The sequence below is a fragment of the Gouania willdenowi genome, chromosome 1 (assembly GCF_900634775.1).
Source record: "Gouania willdenowi chromosome 1, fGouWil2.1, whole genome shotgun sequence".
In the NCBI taxonomy this organism is placed as follows: Eukaryota; Metazoa; Chordata; class Actinopteri; order Blenniiformes; family Gobiesocidae; genus Gouania; species Gouania willdenowi.
This window is the reverse complement of record NC_041044.1, coordinates 22,595,094-22,619,343: the sequence shown is the minus strand read 5'-3', so window position 1 is coordinate 22,619,343 and position 24,250 is coordinate 22,595,094. Positions and strand designations below refer to the sequence as shown.

The window sequence follows — 24,250 nt, the reverse complement described above, 5'->3', positions numbered from 1 at the left end:
GACCACCCGGATGAAGTGTGAGAGGAGAGAGACAGAGAGAGAGGGAGCCGTGTTCTCTCTGCTCTCCCAGGCTCAGCGCAGCTCACTGGTTTCTCCCCAGTAGATGAGGAGCAGTGTGAGGGACACCAGCAGAGACCCGCTGCTGATCCCAGGCTGAAGCTTCCTGTTGGATTATTGTTGGCAAAGAAGAAGAAGAAGAAGAAGAAGAAACCATGGACTTATGGATGAAGTTGACGCTGGTGTGCAGCTGCTGTTTTGGAGCAAGTGCGGACTTCAATGGCAGGTACAAGGACTTGAAAACCACATTTACATATAAATGGCTTTTAAACTGTTTGTGCGGAACGTGCGTTTATTTAAGCACTTTGCGCGTGTATCGGACACGCGAATTTTCTCCTAAACTCACCAAGTACGTGTTGCTTTTTTTATTTTACCTTCCAACAGCTATTCTCATTTTGCCTCGTTAAACTATTTGTGATGTTTTCTAACCAGAACATATAACTTAATCTGATCATGAGTCTGTCCTTATAGCTACTGTTTAAGTCCGGTTCTTTTAGTGCTAAGTCAGCACCGAACCCTGCGCGTCGTGTTTGGACATGAACCCAATGAAGTGTGCGCTGATGTAGCTGACCTCCACCAATGAATGTGTGTGAGATCTGGATCTGTTTGTGCATCTGACTTATTGTTATTGGTGGTGAATAATAATAATGCTCCGTGCGTGAGGCTTCTTCATGCACGCGCCTTGACTGGAGCTCAGCTGGTTCCCAGTTTGGAAGCTTTGCTTCTAGGACTTCATACGGATTGAAGAAGATCATATCCAAACTATAGCTTTGTTTTTATTTTATATGGCAATGTTTTTAAAACTAAAAGGAAAAAATAAAACAATCATCACTCCAAACTTTGGTGGAGTTTATTTAAGTCCATCTGCCAAACGAGTTCTGCATTTTTCCCACTCAGTTTTCCAAGTTTGACTTTTTTTTTTTTTTTTGTTTTTTTTTTAAACTCTCTCTCAAATCAATAATCAGAACAGTAATTGTTGTTTAAATGTCTTTTGTCATCTCAGCTTGTCACTAGGAAATGTTGAGAGAAAATGTATTTCAAAAGAAGCATTTTTGATTAGCCTTGGCTAGTGATACGGAAACGTATGAATAGACCCCTAATTTATTCATACGCAGCGCCCCTCATTGGCCAGTTTAGGTGACGTGACTTAAAATTCCGTCAGTTTTATTTTAGCTCATATTTATTTTTAGCTATCCCGCTAACCCTTTTATTTTAACCCTAACCCAGGAAATGCCCTAAGATTATTTTTTTTTTGTATTTGAATATTTAAAGGTGGAGTTTGCCATGTTAAATATGTTAAAATGAAAAAAAATATATATGACAAAAAGTGGGATTCGAACTAACGACAGCGGAAGGAAGGATCCTTGAGTGCGGCGTCTGAGACCACTCGGTTTTTGATATCAAAGGTTTGGATAAAAGGGTCTTCTGTAATAATCAGAATTGAATGTAGAGCATTAATTAATATTCCTAATCACCATGGCTAATAATGCCTGTGCAACAGGCTATGCTCTGATGGGATCAGTTTGTCTTTAACTTTATTTCACACAAAGCCTTTGTGTAATAGTCAATACTTTAACCCAGCAACAGCAGCACATGGTACATTAATAACAGGCCCACTGACTGAGTGGCTGCACAACAAGGCATAAATTACCCATTTTTATAGTTAGAATTAGAATCTTGCCTGTGTGGAGTCTCTGCTTCAATATTAATTTATTTAGAAAAAGATCTCTTGAGATGAAGCATAAGCAGAAAAGTCATTTATTACCTAGACTTTGCCAGTTATTGCCTTTTCTTACTAACAGGCTTATCCATCTAGCCCTGACGGAGCCTCCAAGGGCTTCAACTGAAATATCATTCTATTCTCCAATAGATGTCATTTTCTTACGTCTAAATATTTTTGTGTCGTTGGTTTTCAACAATTATTTTATTGCAAAAAAGAATCAATGTACTGGTTGTATTTTGGGAAGAATTAAAAAAAAAGCAACATGCAGCCAATTATTGTTCTCCACGGTAACGTTGTAATCTGTTTGTTTAATGCTGCCAAACGGCACATACCAGACCTCCTTGGTAATAATCCAAAGCAATGGACTTGTGCCAGGATGTAGTTTCAGCCTTACTTGTGAGCTTCCAGGGGTTGGGAGGAAGTGTAGAGATACTAAGTTACTGTGTGCAGGTCAAGTAAAGGGCAATCGGTTATAATATACAGTAGAGGATAATGAAAGTTGCTTCAGCTTTTCCAAACTTTATATTAAAATAGGGTGTTTTTTGGTAGGACTGGGCGATATATCAAGATTCAAGATATAGTGAATTTTCCATTTTGGAGATACAGAAAATTACAATATCGCCTATATCGATATAGTTTTATAGCTGATTTTGTATTAAAATACTTTAAGAGTCGTTGCTTTTTTCGCTACTTCTCAGTACAGCATGAAAAGCACATTTTGATGGATTTTTAAGTGCGCTCGAATCCAGACCTTCACGTAAACATCCACATTAAAGAACTCACTCACGTGCTTTTTCCCTTACAGGAGAAAAAGCCAAAAGTGTCACATATTGTGCAGCTGTTTGTTAATAAATGTGCCTGTGTGGACTTTTGCATCAGCAAATTTCACCCTGAATTGTATTTCTGGTCAGACTTCATTTGAATTAAAATTATTGAGATTTATACTGTATATCGAGATATGAGTTTTTGTCCATATCGCCCAGCCCTAGTTTTTGGCAACATGACAGGCACACTTCACTATTGTTTGAAATGCATGTTGTCACTGTTTTTGTATTTTCCCTGAAGCAACAATATGTGTATATGTAGACAACAAACAGTTGACAATCTTTGTGTGTTTTACACAATGAGATTTACATGCATTCTAAGGGGGTCCAGGTAGAGATATTTGCAGTTTGTCTTGTCCTCAGCACAGACCAGTAGAACAAGGGCAAAGGTTACCCTGATGTCAGGCTCAGTTGATCATTTCGTTTCCTGTTCTCTGAAGCATCCTTAAACCAATGAGGCATAGAGCAATTTTCCTCTAAAATATTTATTATTGCATAGCTGAAAACTTCCTTCACATCTAAGTCTGATCCCCTTCTCATGAATTGTTCACACTACCATACATGATGTATAGGTTGAACATGTGGGTATGGAATGATGCACACAATCCTAGAAGGAATCAGTTGTATCAAACCTAGATCCCTTTGCCACCTTCTGTGTCACACAGATGAAACTGGTCTAGGGCCTCGGATTTTCCGTGATCATGGAAAACGGACGGAAATTAAAGTATTCACTTCCTGAAACGGAAATGGCAATATTGTTGTTAATATTAAACAAAATTACCATAGATTGCAATATGACACAGACGATATCCTGACATGCATGTTTTGGGAACATTATCAATTACACCCAATTTTACCCAGGAAATGCGATCCAAGAGATGGAAATGTCAATTCTCAAGCAAAATCTGACGTAATATGAAGTACACCACATGAAATGGCTACATCATGAACTACTAATCACAAACTAAACCCTCACTGACATGTTTTGGGTTAATTTCACGCATAGTCACAATGTTTTTGGCAATACGAGTGACCTAATGCTTTGCAAGTTTAGTAAAGAGATGGGACATGTGATTTCAGTGCATGCTTTCTGCTCACTGCTTTTGCATAGATATATGAACGTAATAACAAGTTCACTTAATTATATGGAATAAACATGTTTGGCACGATGTCTAGAAGTTTAATAACCAGTTATATCTAATCAGGGAAAGTCAATTCAACAAAAATGAAATGGAAATGGATAAACTGACACGGGAATGAATGAATGAAATCATGGTGGAAATGGAATAATATTGACTTATAGACTTATAAATTAACAATTGATTGTTTTTTTTAAAATGCGTTCTTCAATAGAATTGAAAACAACTACATTTGTTAAAGTTTGATGGTGTTACAACATATCCTGTGTTGTCTTGGTTTTGAAATGCCTTGCTGTAATAGGCCAGCTGGTTCCTCACTCAAATCTACATTCTTTGCTTCTGTTATCTGTCAGTGTAGCCACTCATTGCTGTGTGGTAATTAAATTTCTGGCACTTTACATGAAGATCTGGCAACGCATGCGACCATAATATTTAATTGGACCAGCCAACACCTTTATGACTAGACAAATGCATGTCTTAAGCTGAACTTGGCAGGTTTAGGAACTACTTCGCTGAAATGAGCAACAGATACAAATGTTTGGGAGAGAAATCCAATCAGCTGTGGCACTAGAATACATAATAAATGACTAAGAAAATGTATCTGGGCAAAGATTTTGTTTTCTTTTCAGAGAAAACAATTCACATAATCAGATGCCGTGTTGTGGATTAAAGTATTTTCTGCTAATTGTATTGCAAAATAAACAAAAGTAGAGAAATATGAGGTTTGTAAGCAGCGCTTATAAATGAGGTGTTTATCTATTACTACAAATATACATTTAAAATGCAGTATTGAACTTGCACATTAGCATTTGTTTGAGAAAATATTAACAAAAATCTGCTTATCTGTTAACTAGAGGTGGTGAAAAAAATCGATTCACATAAAAATTGTGATTCTAATCAATCGATTCATAAACTTTAAGAAAAAAAGAAAACAGATGAAATTTTTTTGAAGTATTAAATTGTCTTAAATTTAGATCAGATAGGTCTTAAATGTGCTTTACTGACTGTGACTGTACAATGTTATTTTTGAATTATCAATGAAAACACCAGTTACATTGTGTATTTTGAAATGGGCCTTTTATGAGAGAAAAAATCAGCCAGCCAGCAATTTTATTTATTAACAGAAGCTTTATTTTTTTGTATGCATTAATGTATTCTTGTAGTCACGGAGGATTGAGACTTTCTAAAAAAAAAAAGTTTCTATTTTGAAAAATCATACAAAACATTTGTGGTATTTGTGTAGAGTTAATTTTTGTAACTTCTGGGAGAAAAAAGCAGCTGACCTAAGCTTTTATTTAGGCAATTTTATTTGTAACTTATTTCTTGTACAGTAAATAAGTTTTTATTTGTTTAGCATGAATACATGTTTCCTTTTCTCTTAAGTTTGCCTTTGTGTGATTTCATCATTGGAATCAGTTTATTTTAAAATATCTTATACAAACTATTGTTTTGATGCCATAATTTGCCTTAACACACTGTTGTATCAATTTTGAATCAAGAATCGGTTAAAATGAGAATCGAATTTGAATCGGAATCGTAAGACACCCAAAGATTCACATCCCTAATGTTAACTCCTCCGAATTTAATTTTGAATTGTCCATATTTTGTTGGTTTAATGGCTCACTGGGCTTAGTTACTTCCTATAAATTCATGATGTCATGATGAGTTCTAGCTGTGTTGGGGTTGTTTTATAGTTTGGTTCTTATTTGTTTGTTGGCCTCACGTTTACCTCATAATTTTATTTCTCATTGGTTTGTTTTTTTTTTCCCCTGTCATTGGGTTGTTGTTGATTCCTATACTCCTCAGGCACGCTAGTGTGTGTTGAGTAAATAAGCAGGCTATCCTTCCTTCTGTCTTCACCCAGTTGTGTCTAACCTCCTGATCACCTTCCATGCTTTGATATAGAATGGTGTCTTGGTCATTGTCTTGTCTGTGTCCTGCTAGTTTTTGCTCAGTCTTTGGTTAATTTATATCTATGAAAGTTTTGGTTTGTACTTTAATCTATGGAGAGTTATTTATGTTCCCACATTTGTCCGCACACAAAAAAGCTCCCTTCGGCTCGAAACGTCACACGCATAATTAATAGTGTTGAAGGGAACTTTTTGGTGTGCGGCTCATCTTTCTGCTTTATGAGTTTATTTTTGTGACCCAGCAACTGACACAATGGGCCACGGGGAAGTGTGTGATATGTCTTTTATCATTCTCCCACATTAGTCCCTCACCTTGTTAGTGTGAAACAGATGGTTTGTTTCAACATGGGTCAATTGGCAACAAATTCATTGTCATAATTTCTCAATTACTTTTTAAAATGTCATTACTCAGAATGTGGCATGCATACCTTTATGGTCCTAATTAGTTTGTAAATATCCATATCTCTCCTCTTTGATCAATAAACTATATGCTATTGTATAGCAGCAACAGAAAGATGGTGTTAAAAATATCAACCTCTCAGGTTCTGAAATGAAAACTTTTTCTAGCATTCTGCACTTGAAAAACATTGTCACACAACATGCATGAAGGGCAATAAGTATGTGCATGAGTTCTTGCCAGGCTTAATATAATTTTAAAATCATTATTCATTCAGGGCTGGATTCACTAAAGGTTTAGGGGTATTAAAATGTGCAAACGTCACTCCACTCGCTAATAAGTCGTACAAACCCCAGGGAATCAGGAGTGCACGTCGCAATGCACCCTCAATACAATTAGCGTGTTTCCCGCTGAATATGTATAGTAGGTGGAGCTCACAAGGGGAGCAAAAAAAATGGGAGGAGGACATGCAAATTAATGCAGTGGGCGCAATGCAGTTCATCAAATCTGGAACTGTTTGCGGTGATTATTTTAGCACAGGAAAATAGTACGACTGACGAGCAGGTGCAAACACACACGCAGAGATCCGCTGTAGGAAACATTAACACAAAACACAGTGGGGATGGGAAAAAAAAAGCTCCAGTTAACCTTTCTAGTATAAGAAAATAATTCAAATAAAACATTGGTCAACATTACCAGGCACTGAATGAGAAAATAAAGTGTGTGTGAGGGAGATAACAGCCGGATGCCTGAAGTCCGTGTGGTGTCCGGTACGTGTGTGTCTGGTGCAGAGCCAGAGGGTCACTGTGTGCGGACCTCCATCAATGTCGCATCGGATGCACAGCTGCAGTGAGCTTTTGTGTCTTTCTCTTCATGTTTTGACGGTCACACTGTCAGGCTAGAATCAGCTGAACAGATGTGTAATTTACGCAGTGATGGCGCAATGTTCACATGAGTGTGCGTGTCATCGCATGGTGCAGACTGATTGACAGACTGTGTTGCTGTATTAACTCAGATCAATGGCATCAACAGATCAATCTGCCTATTTTTCATGGACTGATCAGAGCAGAGTTACTGGACCTGACGGAGCAGCCACATTAAATTAGGGGGAAAAATATAATTACGTTTATCTTAAAAGCATTTTCAATTACATAATTAAATGTTTGTGCAGCAGACAGAAGTCCATCTGTCTCCAATTTAACTTCCTCAAATGACATTGTCATGTCTCCACATTGAATGAGCAAAACGCTCATTGAAATAGGGCGGTCTCCACCTCTTCTTCACGCACACTAATCATTGCTGCAATCTTAGTGAATTGGTCAGGATGGGGTTTTATTTTGTAGGGCAGGCAGGAACTCTTGGCCTCCCTCCCAGCAGCTTTCTCCTGCTGGTCACAAGCTGCTGGTGATTGGTCACCAGCTACAATCGATGAACTCACTGCTCGGTGTATAAATAGGGAGGCTTTGCCTCAGTCCAGTGCTGGGACATACTACGTTTCTCACTTATCTGGGCTCGGTTTGATGCCAGTAATTCCTGGATTCTACAACAAGTGTTTCTTCCGTGGTTTTGGACGTTCCTCTTGTTTGCCTTTGTGTTTTTGAATACGTCTGCCTCCCTGGACTCACCACCTATGTGCCGAATCCCTGCTTGCCTGACCATGTTTAAAAGAACAATAAATGTTGGTATAATACACCTGAGCTCTGCCTCTGTCCCTGCATTCACGTCTGCACCTGCACGTGACAGAATTCCTCGCAGCAGGTGAGGAAACTGCGTCACCAAAGAATTTAGGGACACAGCTGGTTTGTCACCCTTTATTTCAGATATTAGTGAATCTGCCCCTCACTGTATTAAATATACAGTATGTATTAAGCTCACATACAGTTAATGTTTACTACTCAATAGGCAGAAAATGTCTAGGAAACGGGACTCCTGTTAAAGTATTTCACAATCATTCCCTTTGTAATCTGTTCCAATGTTGAAAAATATGCAAAATAATTCAAAAGAGGCATAATATTCTTAGTTCACTCTCAAAAACTGTTTTTGAATGTCTTGACCCCCATTTTATGACACATTGCATACATTAAAGTGCCATATAGCCTATAAAATTCATATAGAAGTCAAAAAATATATATTGGCAACATATTGCCTTATTCCACAGCAAAATATATCAACAATTGTATATGGTGTCCAGATGCTGTTGCTTTGTAACTTTCTAGTGCTTTAATGCTGAGATCAGGCTTGTTGGGGCGTATGATCTGTGACATGACACATTCTGTCTCAAGCTCAGCTTCTCACACAGCTGCTTCTGTTTGTCTTAACAAAACTTAATGCAAAAGTGACAGAATTAGCACCTGGTGTGGATTATATATCTGACTACATCCCTATTAATTCACTGACTTAAAGTAATTAGATGGATAGGAATTAAACCAGATTTGAAGGATTTGGTTGTTTTGGATTTAGATTTTTCTCTTTTGGGGTTTGCTTTTTGCATTTGTAAACTGGAGAAATGTACTATTTATAGACAAATATATACCGCAAACAATAGAGGATCTATATTAATTCACTAGATCAGATTACTTAAATTAAATGACGATGTGTTGTTGCTATGTAAATGTTACAGTGATGAAAAATATTTTGATTCAGCACTCAAAAACCTGTTGCTTCTCAAGAGGCTTCTTTCATCTGAGTGCTCTCACAAGTCGCCCATACTGAAATTCACAGTTTGTGGCTTTATTTCTTTTCACAGCGGCAAAGCTGAATAAATAAAGTCCTTTCCTTTTAGCCATATAGCCTACACACTAAATTAAATGGTACCTATTAGGGATGTAACGATTAATCGTAAGGCAGTTAAAAAATCGATTCATGGGTATCACAGTTCACATCGATACTGTGAAAATTGAATTGCAGTACTTTATCCAGAAATGTTGGCGGCAGGCGGAATCTGCTACTACTTTCTTTCTGGCCGCCATCTACTCTTAAACATATTCATAAATGATTCCCTACCCCTTTAGCACCGAAAGAATATCTGTAATATTGCGTGAATATCTGTAAAAATCACGTTTTTCTATTAGCTCTGTCTGCTAGCATAGCATCTCTTCTTCACTGCAAGATATCTGCATGCCAACTGACCACTGGGTTACCAGCGCCCTCTGCTGGTCCATACAAATATCTGACACAAATACAGTGCAATGACTTTTTTTTAAAAAAAAAAAGTCCATTTGTTAAGGCACAAAATACATTTTCAGTTGCACTTTTAAAAAGAAAAAGAACTATTATGCAGTTTTGCATTGTTTACTATAGAACCAGAATTTAAATTAATAGACTTCTTCATTTGTATTATTCCTAATTTGATTCAAGACTTATTTTTAGTTAAATTGTATTGTTTTGAATCGTTTATCAAGGGATTCTTTTGACAATGAAATATAAGAGGAAAACAGTACAGTTTTTTTTTTTTTTTTTTTTTTTCCCCAAAAAAAATAAAGAAATATATTTCAGTCATCATTTGTCTACAGTCCCATTTTGTAAAATAAATTGTAAGAGAATCGTAACACGAATCATATCGGGAGTTGAGTGAATCGTTACATCCCTAGTACCTATTGTAGAAATGTATATAACAAAAAATGGGTTTAATGTATTACCAATAAACATATGTGCACCTTTTTATAAAAACTTTATAGAATAATTTTATACCCTATTTGTAATGCATTGAAACATTTTTGTTACATACATTTCCACTACAGATACCCTTTATGTTTTTAAAAAGATTGATCATATTTTAACTAATACTGTGACAAGAAATGTCCCACAACCCTGAAAGAGGAGCAAGCGGGTAGGAAAATGTATGATGATGATGAATGCGACAAGTATATTTACAGACTGAGTTCTGTTTGGTTTCTAGTTTGAGAGGCACTCTCAGTTTGGTGACTCTAGCTGCTGCAGTTGAAACTTTTTATCCTCATTTACGTGTCTTTGAATGCTAGTAAAAAGAATTACTTGCTCCTCTTAAGGTGTCTTAATTTAAATCTGATGGTACAAGGTGACTTTACAGCAAACAAAATAAGCATACCACCTGTATAATGTTCCCTTCTTCAAGCTGCTATATGTGCTGTCAAAACAGAATTTCTTATCTTCAGCAATCAGCATTGATAAATACATTTATCTTAACTTTATTGTGTATGTCAAGTTCATTGAAATTGCAGTATGTTCAAACACAAATGAAGTTCATAGAGAATAGCAACAAAATGACAAGGACTAAGGAGTCTATTCAATGTAAAATATAATAATAATAATAAAAATAAAAGGCAAAATCATTAAAAAAAAAACCCCAAAAATAAACACCTGAGCATAACTTCAGGCTCTGAGAGCTTTTAAAGCAGTGTTTCTCAAATTGTGGGGTGTGCCATCTTGCCATATCATACATATTTTTTGGCCTTTATCTATTATTATTACTTGTTCTAACATAAGTGATTTCACATTTTTTGCTTGTATGTTTTTTGAAGAATTATCAATATCTATTTAGCTTTTTCAATAAAGGTTACTTTTTTGACAGATTTTGTTGCTATGGGGGGCCATTGGAAATATTTCACTCTTTAAAGGGGGGGCGCAAGAAAAAAACCAACTTGAACCATTGTTTTTAGATGGGTTACTATCTTCCTCTATCTTTATTCAAGAAAGTTGGATGACTTATGTGTCACATGGAACATAATATACAAAGTAAAGACCATGGATACATCTATCTAGTTTGAAGGATCTCTACACTCACTGAAACACTGAGTGGAGAACAAAGAAAATGGACTTAGCAAATATGATAACCCTGGAAAAACCTTGTAGTTATTTTACCTGCTCTGGTGCACTTGAATAAAAATGTTACTTCCAGCTCTCATTTCAGCAGTTTTACATGATGCTCTCATTCGCCTCTATTTTCAATGAGGTTGATAATCTTATAGGCACACTGTATTCATTAGATGCTTTGGAAACGATGGTAAGAGATTCTTGATTTGAGTTTTGCTAAGATGGGTTCATCAGATGTTCCTGAAATACCAAAAAAAGCCTCTATTTTATCCATCCTGCTGTGCAGACTAACTACCTCTGTGCTTTGCCAGGCAGCAGACAAACATTTCCCACTGATATGCCACTCTTACTTAGCTTCCGTCAGTTTTTTTTCTCCTACCGATGTGATTGGCAGCAGTGCGAACATTACCATTTCCTCATCTTGGCATACAGATGATAACAGGCAGGGCTAGGACGGGCATGGAGGATGTGTTGTGAATACTTAGAAACCTCACATCCTCACTGAAGCACAAAAGAAAGCCTATTTATCTGATGCAACCATATAAAGAGCATCACCTTTGTTTTGAACAGGATTACAATACTTGCAGCAACTGTGTATAGTTTCAGCCTGCAGCTACTGAATGATATCTTTATAATATAAAGCATCAATGCAGCCGCCTTTTTTTTTTTCTCACTTGGCATATTAACAAGATATTGCTGTCATGGTTGTGTCATTGGAAAATTACCTAAGTCTCTATAGCCTACTACATACTGATTAATTTGCCGTTGGCCTAAACTTATGTTTCACCTCAGAGACTGGCTCTCCAACACAGAACTGGAACCCTCACCAGTTTCCTTAAAAGGTTTCATTCCTTCTCTCCATTCTGTGTACAAATTAATTCTACCTAAGCACAGATGAAGAGGTAATCCACATGTACTCTCTGCCAAGAAGCTCTTTCTTACTCTTGCTGTAAAGAGGATGATGTAACAAAAACACAAAGGCAAAATCTATCCTTGAATGATAATGGTTCTTTATTTTTTTTTTTGCAAAAATATTCAACATTTTTATAAAAATCAATCACAGGTTGCTCTGTGTGTTTGTTCAAGAGCACCAAGAATAGTTTAAACTTATTTTCTCAGGTCTTCATAATGAGACCTGAGAACAGCAGTAATGTGGAGCTCTGAGATGTGAGTGTGATGTGTGGCGATGCACATAAAGGGCTGAATACAAAGTAGCTCACTGAGGTCTGTGGCCTGACAAAGCAGCATGATATGATACACTTTTAGCTTTTTTTTCCATTATGCAAAGTTATTCAGTCATCACAAAGCAGCAAACATCTGATCCTCTCCCTCCTTACCCTGTGTTTGGTTATATTTCTGTAAGACATTATTTCCCAAGTTGTTGGTGAGAGCTGTCCCAAACAATTATTTTTTTAAATGATAAATCCAGCTCTACTATTGGTCAATAAAACAGTTTAATTTGCATCACCTGGAAGTGGAAGAAGGCACTTGGTGAATTGATCTCCCAAATCTGAGTTTAATCCACAAAGATATCAAAAAATATTTTAATTAGAATAAAAACATGTTATGAAAGTGATGGTTTGTCTTCATAATCGGTTGTTTGAAAACGTCTTGGTGTTCATGTTTCCTTTTTGGTCTTGAGCTTCTGATACTGGTACTTATTAAAAATCTAAAATGTTTTCTCAACAGAATTCAATATACATTTAGAGTTTATTACACGTCATTGTGTTAAATGACTTCTTAATTTGGAGTTGTAACTAACTTTAAGGGACGGATGCACTAAAGGTTTATGGGTATTAAAATGTGTGCAAACGTCACTCCACGTACTAATGAGGGGGACAAACCCCAAGGAATAAGGACTGCGCATCTGCTGCACGTCACAATGGGCCCACAATCCATTTAGCGTGTTTCCCTCTGAATATGTAAAGTTTTTTTGGATGAATTAATTCACAATTTTAACAATGTATTGTTTATCAACCCATTCCATTTTGGATGAAGCAGCAGCAGACACATTGTGGAGCGCACTATTGGAAATGTTGAAAAGCAGGTTGCGTTGTTTGGACAGCACTGGTGGAGCGGTGCTCTACAGCCCCAAAAAAGTAGCCCAGATCATTGTGGTCTGCTGCATGCTGCACAACATCACTAAACGACACTGGTTGGAGCATGATGATATCATGGAAGTGGAGGACAATCAGCATGTGCCGTATATTGGGGAACAAAATGAAACTGGACAGCAAACACGAGCCTAATCTAATACAAAGCGGTTTTTCATGAGCATGTTTCAAAAGGTATACTTTTTTTATTGTTTCACTTTTGCATTTAACACAGAGAAAATGCATTAATCAAAGAAACAAACATTCAGAATTGTCAAAGTATCTTTAACTATCAATTTTTCAACATGTGCTGGACATACAGAAAAATCAAAAAAATGTTTCTCTCTGAGCCACGGTCTAAACTAACCGTAGAAAGATTTTAAAATATATACAGAACATAAAAATACTGTGCAAAGACGTGCATTTTGAAAAAGCAACCCCAACAACAAATGTGCATGGACTTGTATTAACAGTAAATAAATGAATATAAGGCATAAAACATTGCACATACTGTAACTCAGCCTGAACGGGAAAACAACCTGCGTCTCGGCGATGTCAAATATTTGCATTGAAATTAAATGTATTTACTTTTTATAAACGTTTAAATTAAAGTGGCTTGTTTTTTCTTTTGTGGAGGATTCGTTTGTGACCACTGGGTACGGTGTGCACATCTGTGCCCTCACCACGTACCGGCTGCACATCTGTGGGACCACCTGCCTGTAACCATCGCTCCTTGACAATGCCTTGATGGCCATAGTCAGTCCAGAAATGGCGTGAGCAGCTGCCTCGTGTGTGAAGTGATGGCTCGAGTGTCCCACCTCAGTGCACGCATCCCACCTGACACAGCACTGAGCTCTGAGGCCATCTTCCAGAGCTGTGGACTGTTTTTGCTCTTGTTCCAACAACTGGATGTTATTTTCAATTTATTATATGTGCCGAATTGGATGCTCTAAAGGATCGGATTTGGCCCCCGGACCTTGACTTTGACATGTGTTCTAAATTAGGGGTTCTCAACTGGTCTCACCCTGGGACCCACATTTTACCACATTCATTAAATCGTGACCCAGGTTTTTTTTTTTTTTTTTAGAATTTAACCAACCAAATTTATTTTTTCTAAAATCGCTGTTGAAAACACATAGGTTGTGAAATGCATGTTACACAGGAAAATATATAATCTTTTTAAAAACATAAATCTGACTGTCAAAATAAAAGTTTATTTCAAAATAAAAGACAAGTCCAACATGAGGCAAGGCAAATTTATTTGTATAGCGCATTTCATACTCAAGGCAACTCAATGTGCTTTACATGATAAAACATTCAATTGTTTAAAATCAATAAGACCATTTAAAATCATCAGTAAAATCATCAACAAACACATAACATCAACAACATGACCAAAAATCTCTCTCTCAATCATATGCAGTAGAGAAAAGTGCCTTTAACTTTGATTTAAAAATGTTCACATTGGATGCATCACCATGTTTACTGTGAGTTCTGGGCTCCACTATCTGACCTGTGTCCATAGATCTGAGAGACCTGCTGGGTTCATACCTGACTAACATGTCACTGATGTATTCTGGACCAAACCCATTCACAGATTTATACACCAGCAGCAGAACTTTAAAGTCTATTCTGAGGCTGACTGGGAGCCAGTGTAAAGACTTTAAAACCGGACTAATGTGCTCTGACCTCTTTGTTCTGTTAAGACCCGAGCTGCAGCGTTCTGAACCAGCTGTAGCTGTTTGGTGCTCTTTTGGGGGATTCCTGTCAGAAGACCATTACAATAGTCCAGTCTGCTGGATATAAAAGCATGGACCAGTTTCTCCCTATCTTTCTGAGCCATTAAACCTTTCACTCTGGAGATGTTCTTTAGGTGGTAGAAGCTGTTTTTGTGATAGATTTGATCTGACTGCTGAATGTAAGATCTGAGTCAATCAGAACACCAAGGTTTTTGACTTGGTCTTTAGCTTTTAAAGATCGAGATTCAAGATAATTGCTGACAGCAGTCCTCTTTTCTTTGTTACCAAAGACAATCACCTCCATCTTGTCATGGTTTAGTTGAAGGAAGTTTTCACTCATCCAGCTGTTTACTTTTTCTAAACAGTCACACAACGCCTCAATGGGACCATAGTCATCTGGGTTCAGTGATAGATATAGTTGTGTGTCATCTGCATAGCTCTGATAATCAACCTTACAGTTGTGTAAAATTTGTCCTAAAGGAAGCATATGCAGGTTAAACAGAAGGGGTCCAAGAACAGATCCCTGAGGAACCCCACAGGACATTGGTAATCTGTCAGATTCAAAGTTTCCAATGCTTACAAAATAGCTTCGCTCCTCCAAGTATGACTTAAACCATTGCATTACTTTTCCATTTAGTCCAACCCATGTTTGCAATCTGTGCAACAAAATTGTATGATCTACAGTGTCAAATGCAGCACTTAGATCCAATAGAATGAGAACAGATACTTTTCCTGAATCAGTGTTCAACCTTATGTCATTGATCACTTTGATCAGAGCAGTTTCAGTGCTGTGATGAGAACGAAAACCTGACTGAAATTTATCAAATATTTTGTTGAATGTTAAGAATTGACTCAGTTGGTTGAAGACCACCTTCTCAATGATCTTGGCCATGAATGGAAGGTTGCTGATTGCTCTATAGTTAGCCAGTATAGAGGCATCCAGTGTTCTCTTTTTTTAACAGAGGTTGCACAGCAGCTACTTTCAGGGATTTTGGTACGGTGCCTGATTGGAATGAGCAGTTAAGAGATATTAGTATAGGTCCACGACCCACTTTTGGGTCCCGACCAACCAGTTGAGAACCACTGTTCTAAATAGTGTGCTTGTTGTCCGTTGGATGGATCAATGGATGGATAGACTTTAATCGTGTAACTTTTGTGATACGATATTGAAAGGATAAAATACATTTTGCCATTCACATTCCTATCTAAAACCCTGCTGCAAAAATAATCGTATTATACTAATTCAAAAAACGTTCGTTCTCTCAACAGAAAAAAGTATTAAAGCTTGAAAACGACTCTCTAAACAAAATTAGAAATGTGTGTACTTTTATTTGATCACTTTAACTGGCGGTGAACTAATTATATTACGTGTTCACAGGTGGCCACGGCAGATGGCGTCGACCAATGGCCTGTGTAGGTATGGAGCCAGAGTGGACTGCTGCTGGGGCTGGACACGACGATCCTGGGGTCACTGCCAGCGTGAGTCTCAATTTGCCTGCTGCTGCTACTGGGGGGGCGAGTTGGGCTAACAAGGTTGCAAGGTTTCATGCTGGTGTTGGAGATGCTATTAAACATTAGTCATGCTGTAACAACTCTGCACACACATGTTGGCACAGCGGAATGATCCAGCTAATGGGGCATTCCACCTCAGACAATCTTTGAGAGAAGATTGATGGTCATGGCTGGATTGGTAGCATTCGTACTCGCACTGCTCGTGGCCATAAGTGGGACAAAATATATGCTGGGACACATTCAAGGTTGTATCGGAAAAGCCAATTATAACAATAAACAACCTAACCCAGTTAGATAATAGTGTTCACATAGTTCACTGTGTTTCCAGGGTGCATGCATCGACTCAGCATAACCTCTTAGAGGATTCAGAGGATATGTCCTGGCTTTACTTACTCTACCACTGGAGTACCTGCTTGTGTTTTACATTACATCACATTTCAGTTATACTGCACAAATCTCATTTAAAGATGCACATAAAGGTGTTAAACTGACTGTGTTTTCTAGGGGTGTCCCGATCGGCTATCAATATCGGATATCAGTCTAAAAACGAATATCTGATTCAAATTTCCAGATTTTTTTATTTTCTATTTATTTATTTTATTCAATTGTAGAATACTGTAGATATTATGTAACCAATTGGTTAATAGTAAGTGGGTCAGTTTTTCTCAGTTTTACTGTTGTTGACTATTGTTTTCTGATTGAGTAACTTTTCTAACATTCCACACTACAAAATAAGTAATTCTTATTTTTTTATTTAGGAAAAGAGAGAGAGAAAAAAAAAAACATTTAAAAAAAAATAAAAAGTATGTATGGTTCATGCTAATATCGGTATCGGCCGATACGCAAGGCTGCAGTATTGGTATCATATCGGAAATTAAAAAGTTGTGTCGGGACATCTCTAGTGTTTTCAATGGAGCTGATTGGCTAAGAAATGACCCTTTGCATGGCTTGGTGGCTAAGATGGTTTACTGGCAGCTTGGCTATGAAGAATTACTTAAAACACACACACACACACACAAAGGAGCCATGTTCAATGATGTTACAGTAAAAACTGATCAAATTTCTCTGGAATGGCTGTAGCTTGAGAATAATTAGGTTTTTAACTTGGAAGCATTTATTTCAAGCAAAAAAAACCCAAAAACAATGATGAAAACAAATATTTGGGTATGAACTAGTGTTGTTGATTCTGGTCCAACTCTTGACATTTTAGTCAAAGTATTTTAATTTGGCATATTTTGTTATAAAACTGTAAGAGTGGCTGCCCTCTATGGGTTAAAACCTGGCTATTAAAATTAATTTTTGCTATTTGCTGAAAATGGTTTGACGTTTTGGTGACTTCTTACATCACAAGCTATCACTTTTGGCCCCGCCCCTCCAAAGAAAACTAGTACCTGTCAACTCAGCAAATGGGGTGAGGTTAGATTAATAGAATTGTGAATAGTTATACTGAGTATTGAGTAGATAGTTAGCATAGATTGTTCTTTGAAAATGTTACAGTATAAAGTGGGCGTGTCTTAACTGCTCCAGGAGCCCCGCCCATAATCGAGCCGAGACTATAGGGATGCCTGATCATTTTTATATCAACAAAATACGGCAGCTGAAAACAAACCATCATTGGAAGATCCCACTTATTCATTCATTCCTCTTCTGTACACGTCTTATCTGGGCACATTGGTACACTATGGACAGAACGTTAGAAGGTTTCCCATGTTCCCAGTTATCTGTGCGAACAAACATTATTATGTGATTGTGTTTTATTCGTTGTTGTTTTTTGTTTGTCTGAAGTCCCACATATTCCTTGAGTATAAAAGAAAATAGTTGAATTTACTATGACACAAAAAAGGTGCTACCTTCAACTTCCATGCCTCCATTAAAGCTTCACATAAATGTTCCAATACACTCTTGACTGGGGAAAATTAGATTAAATCAGATTGTTAGAAGGTAAAAATAAGAGATACAGTATGCATGTGTATACAGTATTTTTTTTTCTTTTTTTTTTTTCAACATTTGTGTTAGAGTTGGTTACTTTTTGTAGGCATCAGGTCTTTTTTAGTGAATATGAGATCAGACCGAACTGAAGAAAGAGATGAGAAAGAGAAAATCTAGTGTATGGTAAATCTTTTAAATGTACAGTCTGGGGCGTTTGCTGTTCGATAGGGAAAGAGAGACAATGAGGAATTAGAGACATGTGAGAAAATGTAAGCAGATGGAGTGAGTGAGAGGGCAGCTTTAGATTTATAGCAAGTTGAAGCTCCACTTATAACTTTCTGACAGGCCATCCGGCGGGCAAAAGCCGACTTGAAGCTACTTATCCCGAGCAGCTGCCTTCAGGATCATTTCACTTCGCGCATTGCGTTTCTAGATCCTGTGGAACACACTTTACACATACTTTCTCTATGTGTAATCTAGTTTTAATGAAGATTAAATTTTCGAAATCAGAATTCCTTTATTAATCCCAGGGGGAAATTGTTTTTGTTACAGCCACTTAAGAAAAAAATCACAAATTTAAAAATTAAAACGTTTAACAAAGTAGTAAAAAATAAAGTAAGATAATAATAATAATAATAATAATAATAATAATACATATATACAAATATGATACAGATATTTACAAAAATAATACAAATGTGATATTTACAACAATCAAGCTGAGGTTACAGTGATGTATTATACAGTTTGATTGCCATAGGCAGGAATGATTTCCTGTGGCGTTCTGTGGAGCACCGTGGTTGGATCAGCCTGGTGCTGTGACTGACCAGCACATCATGGAGTGGGTGGGACTCATTGACCGAGATGGTCAATGTTTCTCAACCTATAAGTGCCTTTATATGTTTATATTTAATTCTTAAATTATTATTTATTTTTTTTTTTTATCTGAGTGTTAAAATTGTATTTAGTTCAAGTTTGCTCTGATATAAAACGATTGAAAGTAATTTCATCACATGCACATGTAAAAAATACTCGTGGGTTACAAAGTATCAGCCAAAGTGCAAAGCATGAAGATATCGGGCATTAAAACAGTGATTTATAGTATAATACTTCATGATAGATATTTTCTGTCATTTTTTTCAGAGAAAATCAGCCACGGGCCGCGTTAGATGGTCTGACAGGTTAGATTTAAGTTTGACATAGCTGCCTTAAATCCTGCTTCAAAACACAGTCATAAATTTGATTCTGGTAGTGGATCTAGAATATTTCAGTGGCGACTTTGCTGTTCATTAATTGTTTGTGTTGGTATTAAATAATAGTTTACTCCCACTATTTAATTGTGCATGTTGGGAACAAAACTCAAAATTAATCTGATGCTGCAAAATGATCAGTCACATGTGCTCGGAATAAACCCTTCATTTGTCAGATTGCAATTATATCTAATTCAGAGGTGAAAGGGAAGTAATGCTTTGGAAAATAAATGCATTTTTCAAAATGTTTCAGTCAAACAGTGCCAGATAAGTAATGATGTGCTAGTAAATATAACTGCCAATGAATGTGTTAGTGACATCAGAGCAATGAATCCAAGCCAAACAAAAACATAGTTCTCATAGCACTGCAATGAATTAAAAGATTGTGTATTTATTTATTGAATTTACAAACTGATTTAACACAGATTTTCCCAAAATATATATTTTTTAATTGGAAATTATTTAAATTATGGGCTAAGAATTTTGCCACTAGAAACTGAATTTAAATAGTTGTTATTGAATTAAATTTCAAGGTCTTACTTTCAAATTCAGTGTTTTGAAACTTTCCTGTTGAAAACAATTAAACTTAGTACATTCCAAAAAATCTATATATTTCTGCTTCTGAAATTCAGATTCACTACACACAGTTCAGTTTCACTACACAGAGATGCACTTCCGGTCCGCAAGGTTGAGCAATCAATCACTGATTCATGGAACTCCTGTTTACATCTACAAAAAATGTTACGGATTTTGGTTTGGTTTTGTCTCTCACATTAAGTTAATGTGTAATTAATATAATATGTAATTAACTTCCACGCATATCTGCCTAAACATCAAAATGTTGAGATGTTTTATTGTTGGTTATTGGAACGGCAAAAGATTTGTCGGATTTGAAAATCAAATTAACTCAATTATCACTCTAAATTTGATCAATAGATTTCATACTTCTAAGTATATAATTATCTTCTATTTAAAAGTGTACTGGTTGAAATAGACTGCATTGATTTTCATCTGCAAAGACACAGACTTGAATATCATTTTCATTGTCAAATAGATTGCGCATGATGATTTACACCGAGGTCTAAGAGGATTTGAAAAATCCACTGAGAGCTGTTTGATTGAGTGCAGTCTTTGTTTCTTCAAACAGTGCAGACAGGATTAAAGCAGGAGTTTGGAATTGGTAATGTGAGCTAACGTGTGCGAGGAGGAAAGTGATACCTCAGTTTAAGTAATTCACTCTAACATGATTGTCTGAGGGGCAGCTTTGTCTGCTCTGCTCACTTTTATTATCACCGGGGCTGGGAAAGCTCCTCTAAAGACTGTTTCCACTTTTCTTTTTATAATTATTTATATATATTAGGGGTGCACCAATTGCAATTTTCTGGCAGATCACCTATTTATTTATTTTTATTTTTTTAAACCTAACCTTCCGATTCAGATTTTGACCAATTCTGATTTTTATTTTCTTTTTCTTTTCTAACTGACAGCATACACTAGGGGTGTGTATTTGCCTGGCATCTGCCAACACGATTCGTATCCCGATACATAGGTCACGATACGATTTATATCCTGATATTAAAATATAAGGTGATTATTACGATTTTTTTTTTTAGATATATGATTTAAGAAACAATTTATCTGTAAATGTGTATACCTTCACAATAACATTATGTATGAAATATATTGTATTGGTATATGTTACACTCAAAACATTGGCTTTAACATGCCATGTGCCAACAACCTAAAATAAAAAAATAACATACAATCTGCCTGTGGCTTTTAAACCAACTTTGAATTTAGGGTAACATGACTTTAGTGCAACTTAACTGAGGTATATGCCTAGAACAACACATAAATGCAGAAAGTTAGAAAAAAAGAGTTACAATGTCTCCTGCAGTGGAAAAGACTTTCCTGGTTAAATAAAGGTAAAAAAAATAAAATAAAATAATGAAATGATCCATATGGATGCATTTTGAATTGATCTGAGAATCACTCGACATAACGGAATTCATTTTTTTCAACACTCCTAGCATACACCTTGAATGTTCCGGTCTTATCTTATTGTAAAACATTGAACAATCGTGAAACAATACAAACTTGTTGTTTAAACTGCACATGAGGTCGTTATCTCAAATATAAATGAAAAGTTTAGAGTATTACTGTCCAAAATACTAAATTATATCAGTTCCCTTGGGCTTTCATTTTTCATATTTTAAAGGCAGAAGAAGTGCTCCGGGTGCATGTAAATACAGGCAACCAGGATTGACTGCTGCTCATTAATGCTAACCCAAGTTGCGTTGAATCTGTCAGCTACAAAGAACTGGCGTTCTTGTCAGAAATGGTGAAGGTATGGTTTAATTATCCAGATCTAAAAATAACCTGAAACAGCTTACAGGATAAAAGCTCTTAAAAGTCAAACATTCTACAAAAAATAAAGTGCAGCATGTGTAATATTTTTGAAAAGTCAACGGGTATTGACAGATTGAACATGGCACTGGTTAGTTGTTCTCACACTTATTACAGTCACTTGTACATTAGTGGCAGCTTTTTCTTTACACCCAAAACCATGAACTCCATAATTTTCCTTGTGGTAGCTTTGCTCTGTTCACTGCTCAAAAGTGCCAACAGTGGACCACGGACTCTTTGCTCCGTTACGTGCACACATGACCTGGTGGGCGGGGCCTGTTAGTCATTTCACAGGAGAAGGGGACTGTGGCTGACCTTTGTTGAGGTGGATAAGTTTGGCAGAAAAGATTGGTTTTATATGCCAGCGTCGGGATCGCCGAAGAAATTGGCGACCGGTCCATCCTTAAGATGTATGTATGTGTATATATATATATATATATATATATATATATTCAAAAATGGGTTCAATATCAATGTTATTAAACATCCAAATTTTAATAACCTAATAAGTACTTCCCACTGGAAATGTGAAGGTAGCATCTTCAGATAAATCACAAAATATTCCTCACAGGATACGTTTCTTCATTGTTTGGCTGTATTTAAAATAAACCAGGTAACTCAAGGCAACATACGGGGACTCCAGACTGTTGAGATGTTTTTATTATTTCTTTTATTTATTTATTTTCATAATGAATGTTTGCTTGTCCAAGTGACCGGGTTGTGCCCGCTAACATTATGTTTTATTTGTTGTTGTCTCCCTCACAAAGACTAAACAATGCTTGCAATCTTTGTTTTTTTGGCTATTTGTCTTGCAGCCCTCTTCGCCTTAACTCACAGAGTAGTCGGGATAAGGTGCCAGCCCCAAGGTTAGCTCAACATGTTTCTTGAAATAATCTTGCCAGACATGTATTGCTCAGGGGCACATCCTCTGAATCCTGGGACTCGCTCACTTATTTATAGAGTGGAGTCCGAGCCCACACCGTTACTCACTCACCCAGCAGAAGCAACACCTCACACCCTATTGGCAGCAGCCGTCTGCTTCCCTCTAGTCTTCGATCTATACACGCTGCTCGCACCGCAGACCTAATTTCACCTGAAGCTAAGTCGGACATGATTTATGCTGAACTTCTTAGTAGCCATTAATATTCAACCGCCCTTCTGGTCAGCCCTTCAGAATACTAATGAAGGCCCAAAAGCAAAAATCCATAATGATTTTTTAATTATTATCAGTAATATATCTCTACAATATTTATGGGTGTAAGAGGAGCAGAAACAGTTTTCATTATAACTGGACAAATATGAGAGCTTTTCATTTGGTTTCCTGTTGTTTTGAATGCAAAAGGTATCAATATTTAACGATGAAATATTCACATGCCATTACTGAAACGATCAATGTCCTCCCTGCTCACAGCAGCAAAATTGGCTTCCTGTCTAACCGACACATGCCCAATGTTAGTCGGGATGTAACCACAGGTAAAGCATCAAGCCTTTATCATTGGGTCGGAATCTTTAGGGACCACACGATGCATTTTGATTACAATTACCGGTATAGGGAATACATTTTCATAGCCTTTATTTGTTTCTCATCATTTTAAAAAACATAGCATTTACATTCAGACACAGGAGACCAGTTTTCATCTTTTACCTTTTATTGAACCAGCAGAAAATATCTGGAAACTGCTTGAACTAAAGTAACAGCATGCTTGCTTGTAACGCACAATACAATAAACAAACTCTAAACAATGACTGTTTATTTTGTGTAATAAACTAAATCAGCAACTCAAACTAAGTGTTTTTAAAATATTCATTAACATTCCTTCTTCTCTTTAATATGTTGTGTTCCTTACCATTTAAATAAGTGGAAAAGTATGCATTGATCATCTATTAGTATGTCCATTGTTTCTCTCACCCCCTAGTTGTTATTGTGTATTCCAATGCCACAGAAAATGATACACCAACAATGTTTGAACTTTGTAGGTACTATGGAAAAATGTTCACTAATAAGCTTTGTCCTTTCCAAATAGCCAAAATTAAATTGAATTTCCTTTAATTTGAAAAAAGTAACTTAGCAAATAAGTAAAAGTAAAGTAAAATGTCTGTGAGATTGCAATATTGATTATATAATTTGAAGATGGTGAATTTGATCTATTTTATTAAATATTCATGCAATAGTCGGAACATAATTTTAACTGATGGTTTGCACTTACTCAGTGTAGAGGGTGCTTGGGTGTCTGTCCAGACGAGTGAAATGACTGAAAGTGTGTCATCATTCAACATGTTGTGATGACACTCATGGAATGAGGATCTAAGAAGCATGGACACGCGCACACACACACACACACACACTTCCAGCTGGTTCATCCAATTTTAGTTTCTCTGGTCCTTTGCTGTGCTTAACTAGCATTAGACATTTCACTGATCCTGCCGACAAGCCACAGGTTTAAAATACTCCAGCAGCTGGATGTTGTCCTAAAATATAG

General features: G+C 36.6%; 1 protein-coding gene across 4 annotated transcripts in view; it reads left to right on the top strand.

Moving 5' to 3' along the window:
- npnta (nephronectin a) overlaps positions 1-24,250 on the top strand; it is a 62,985-nt gene continuing 38,735 nt past the window's right edge. For 2 of the 4 annotated variants that reach the window (XM_028456882.1, XM_028456899.1), the window contains exons 1-3: positions 1-283; positions 16,052-16,152; positions 22,586-22,636. In XM_028456882.1, coding sequence (XP_028312683.1) covers positions 213-283; positions 16,052-16,152; positions 22,586-22,636 — 223 coding nt within the window. In that variant the 5' untranslated portion in view covers positions 1-212. The remainder of the gene's footprint in view (positions 284-16,051; positions 16,153-22,585; positions 22,637-24,250) is intronic. The other 2 variants (XM_028456892.1, XM_028456907.1) reach the window with 1 other exon arrangement.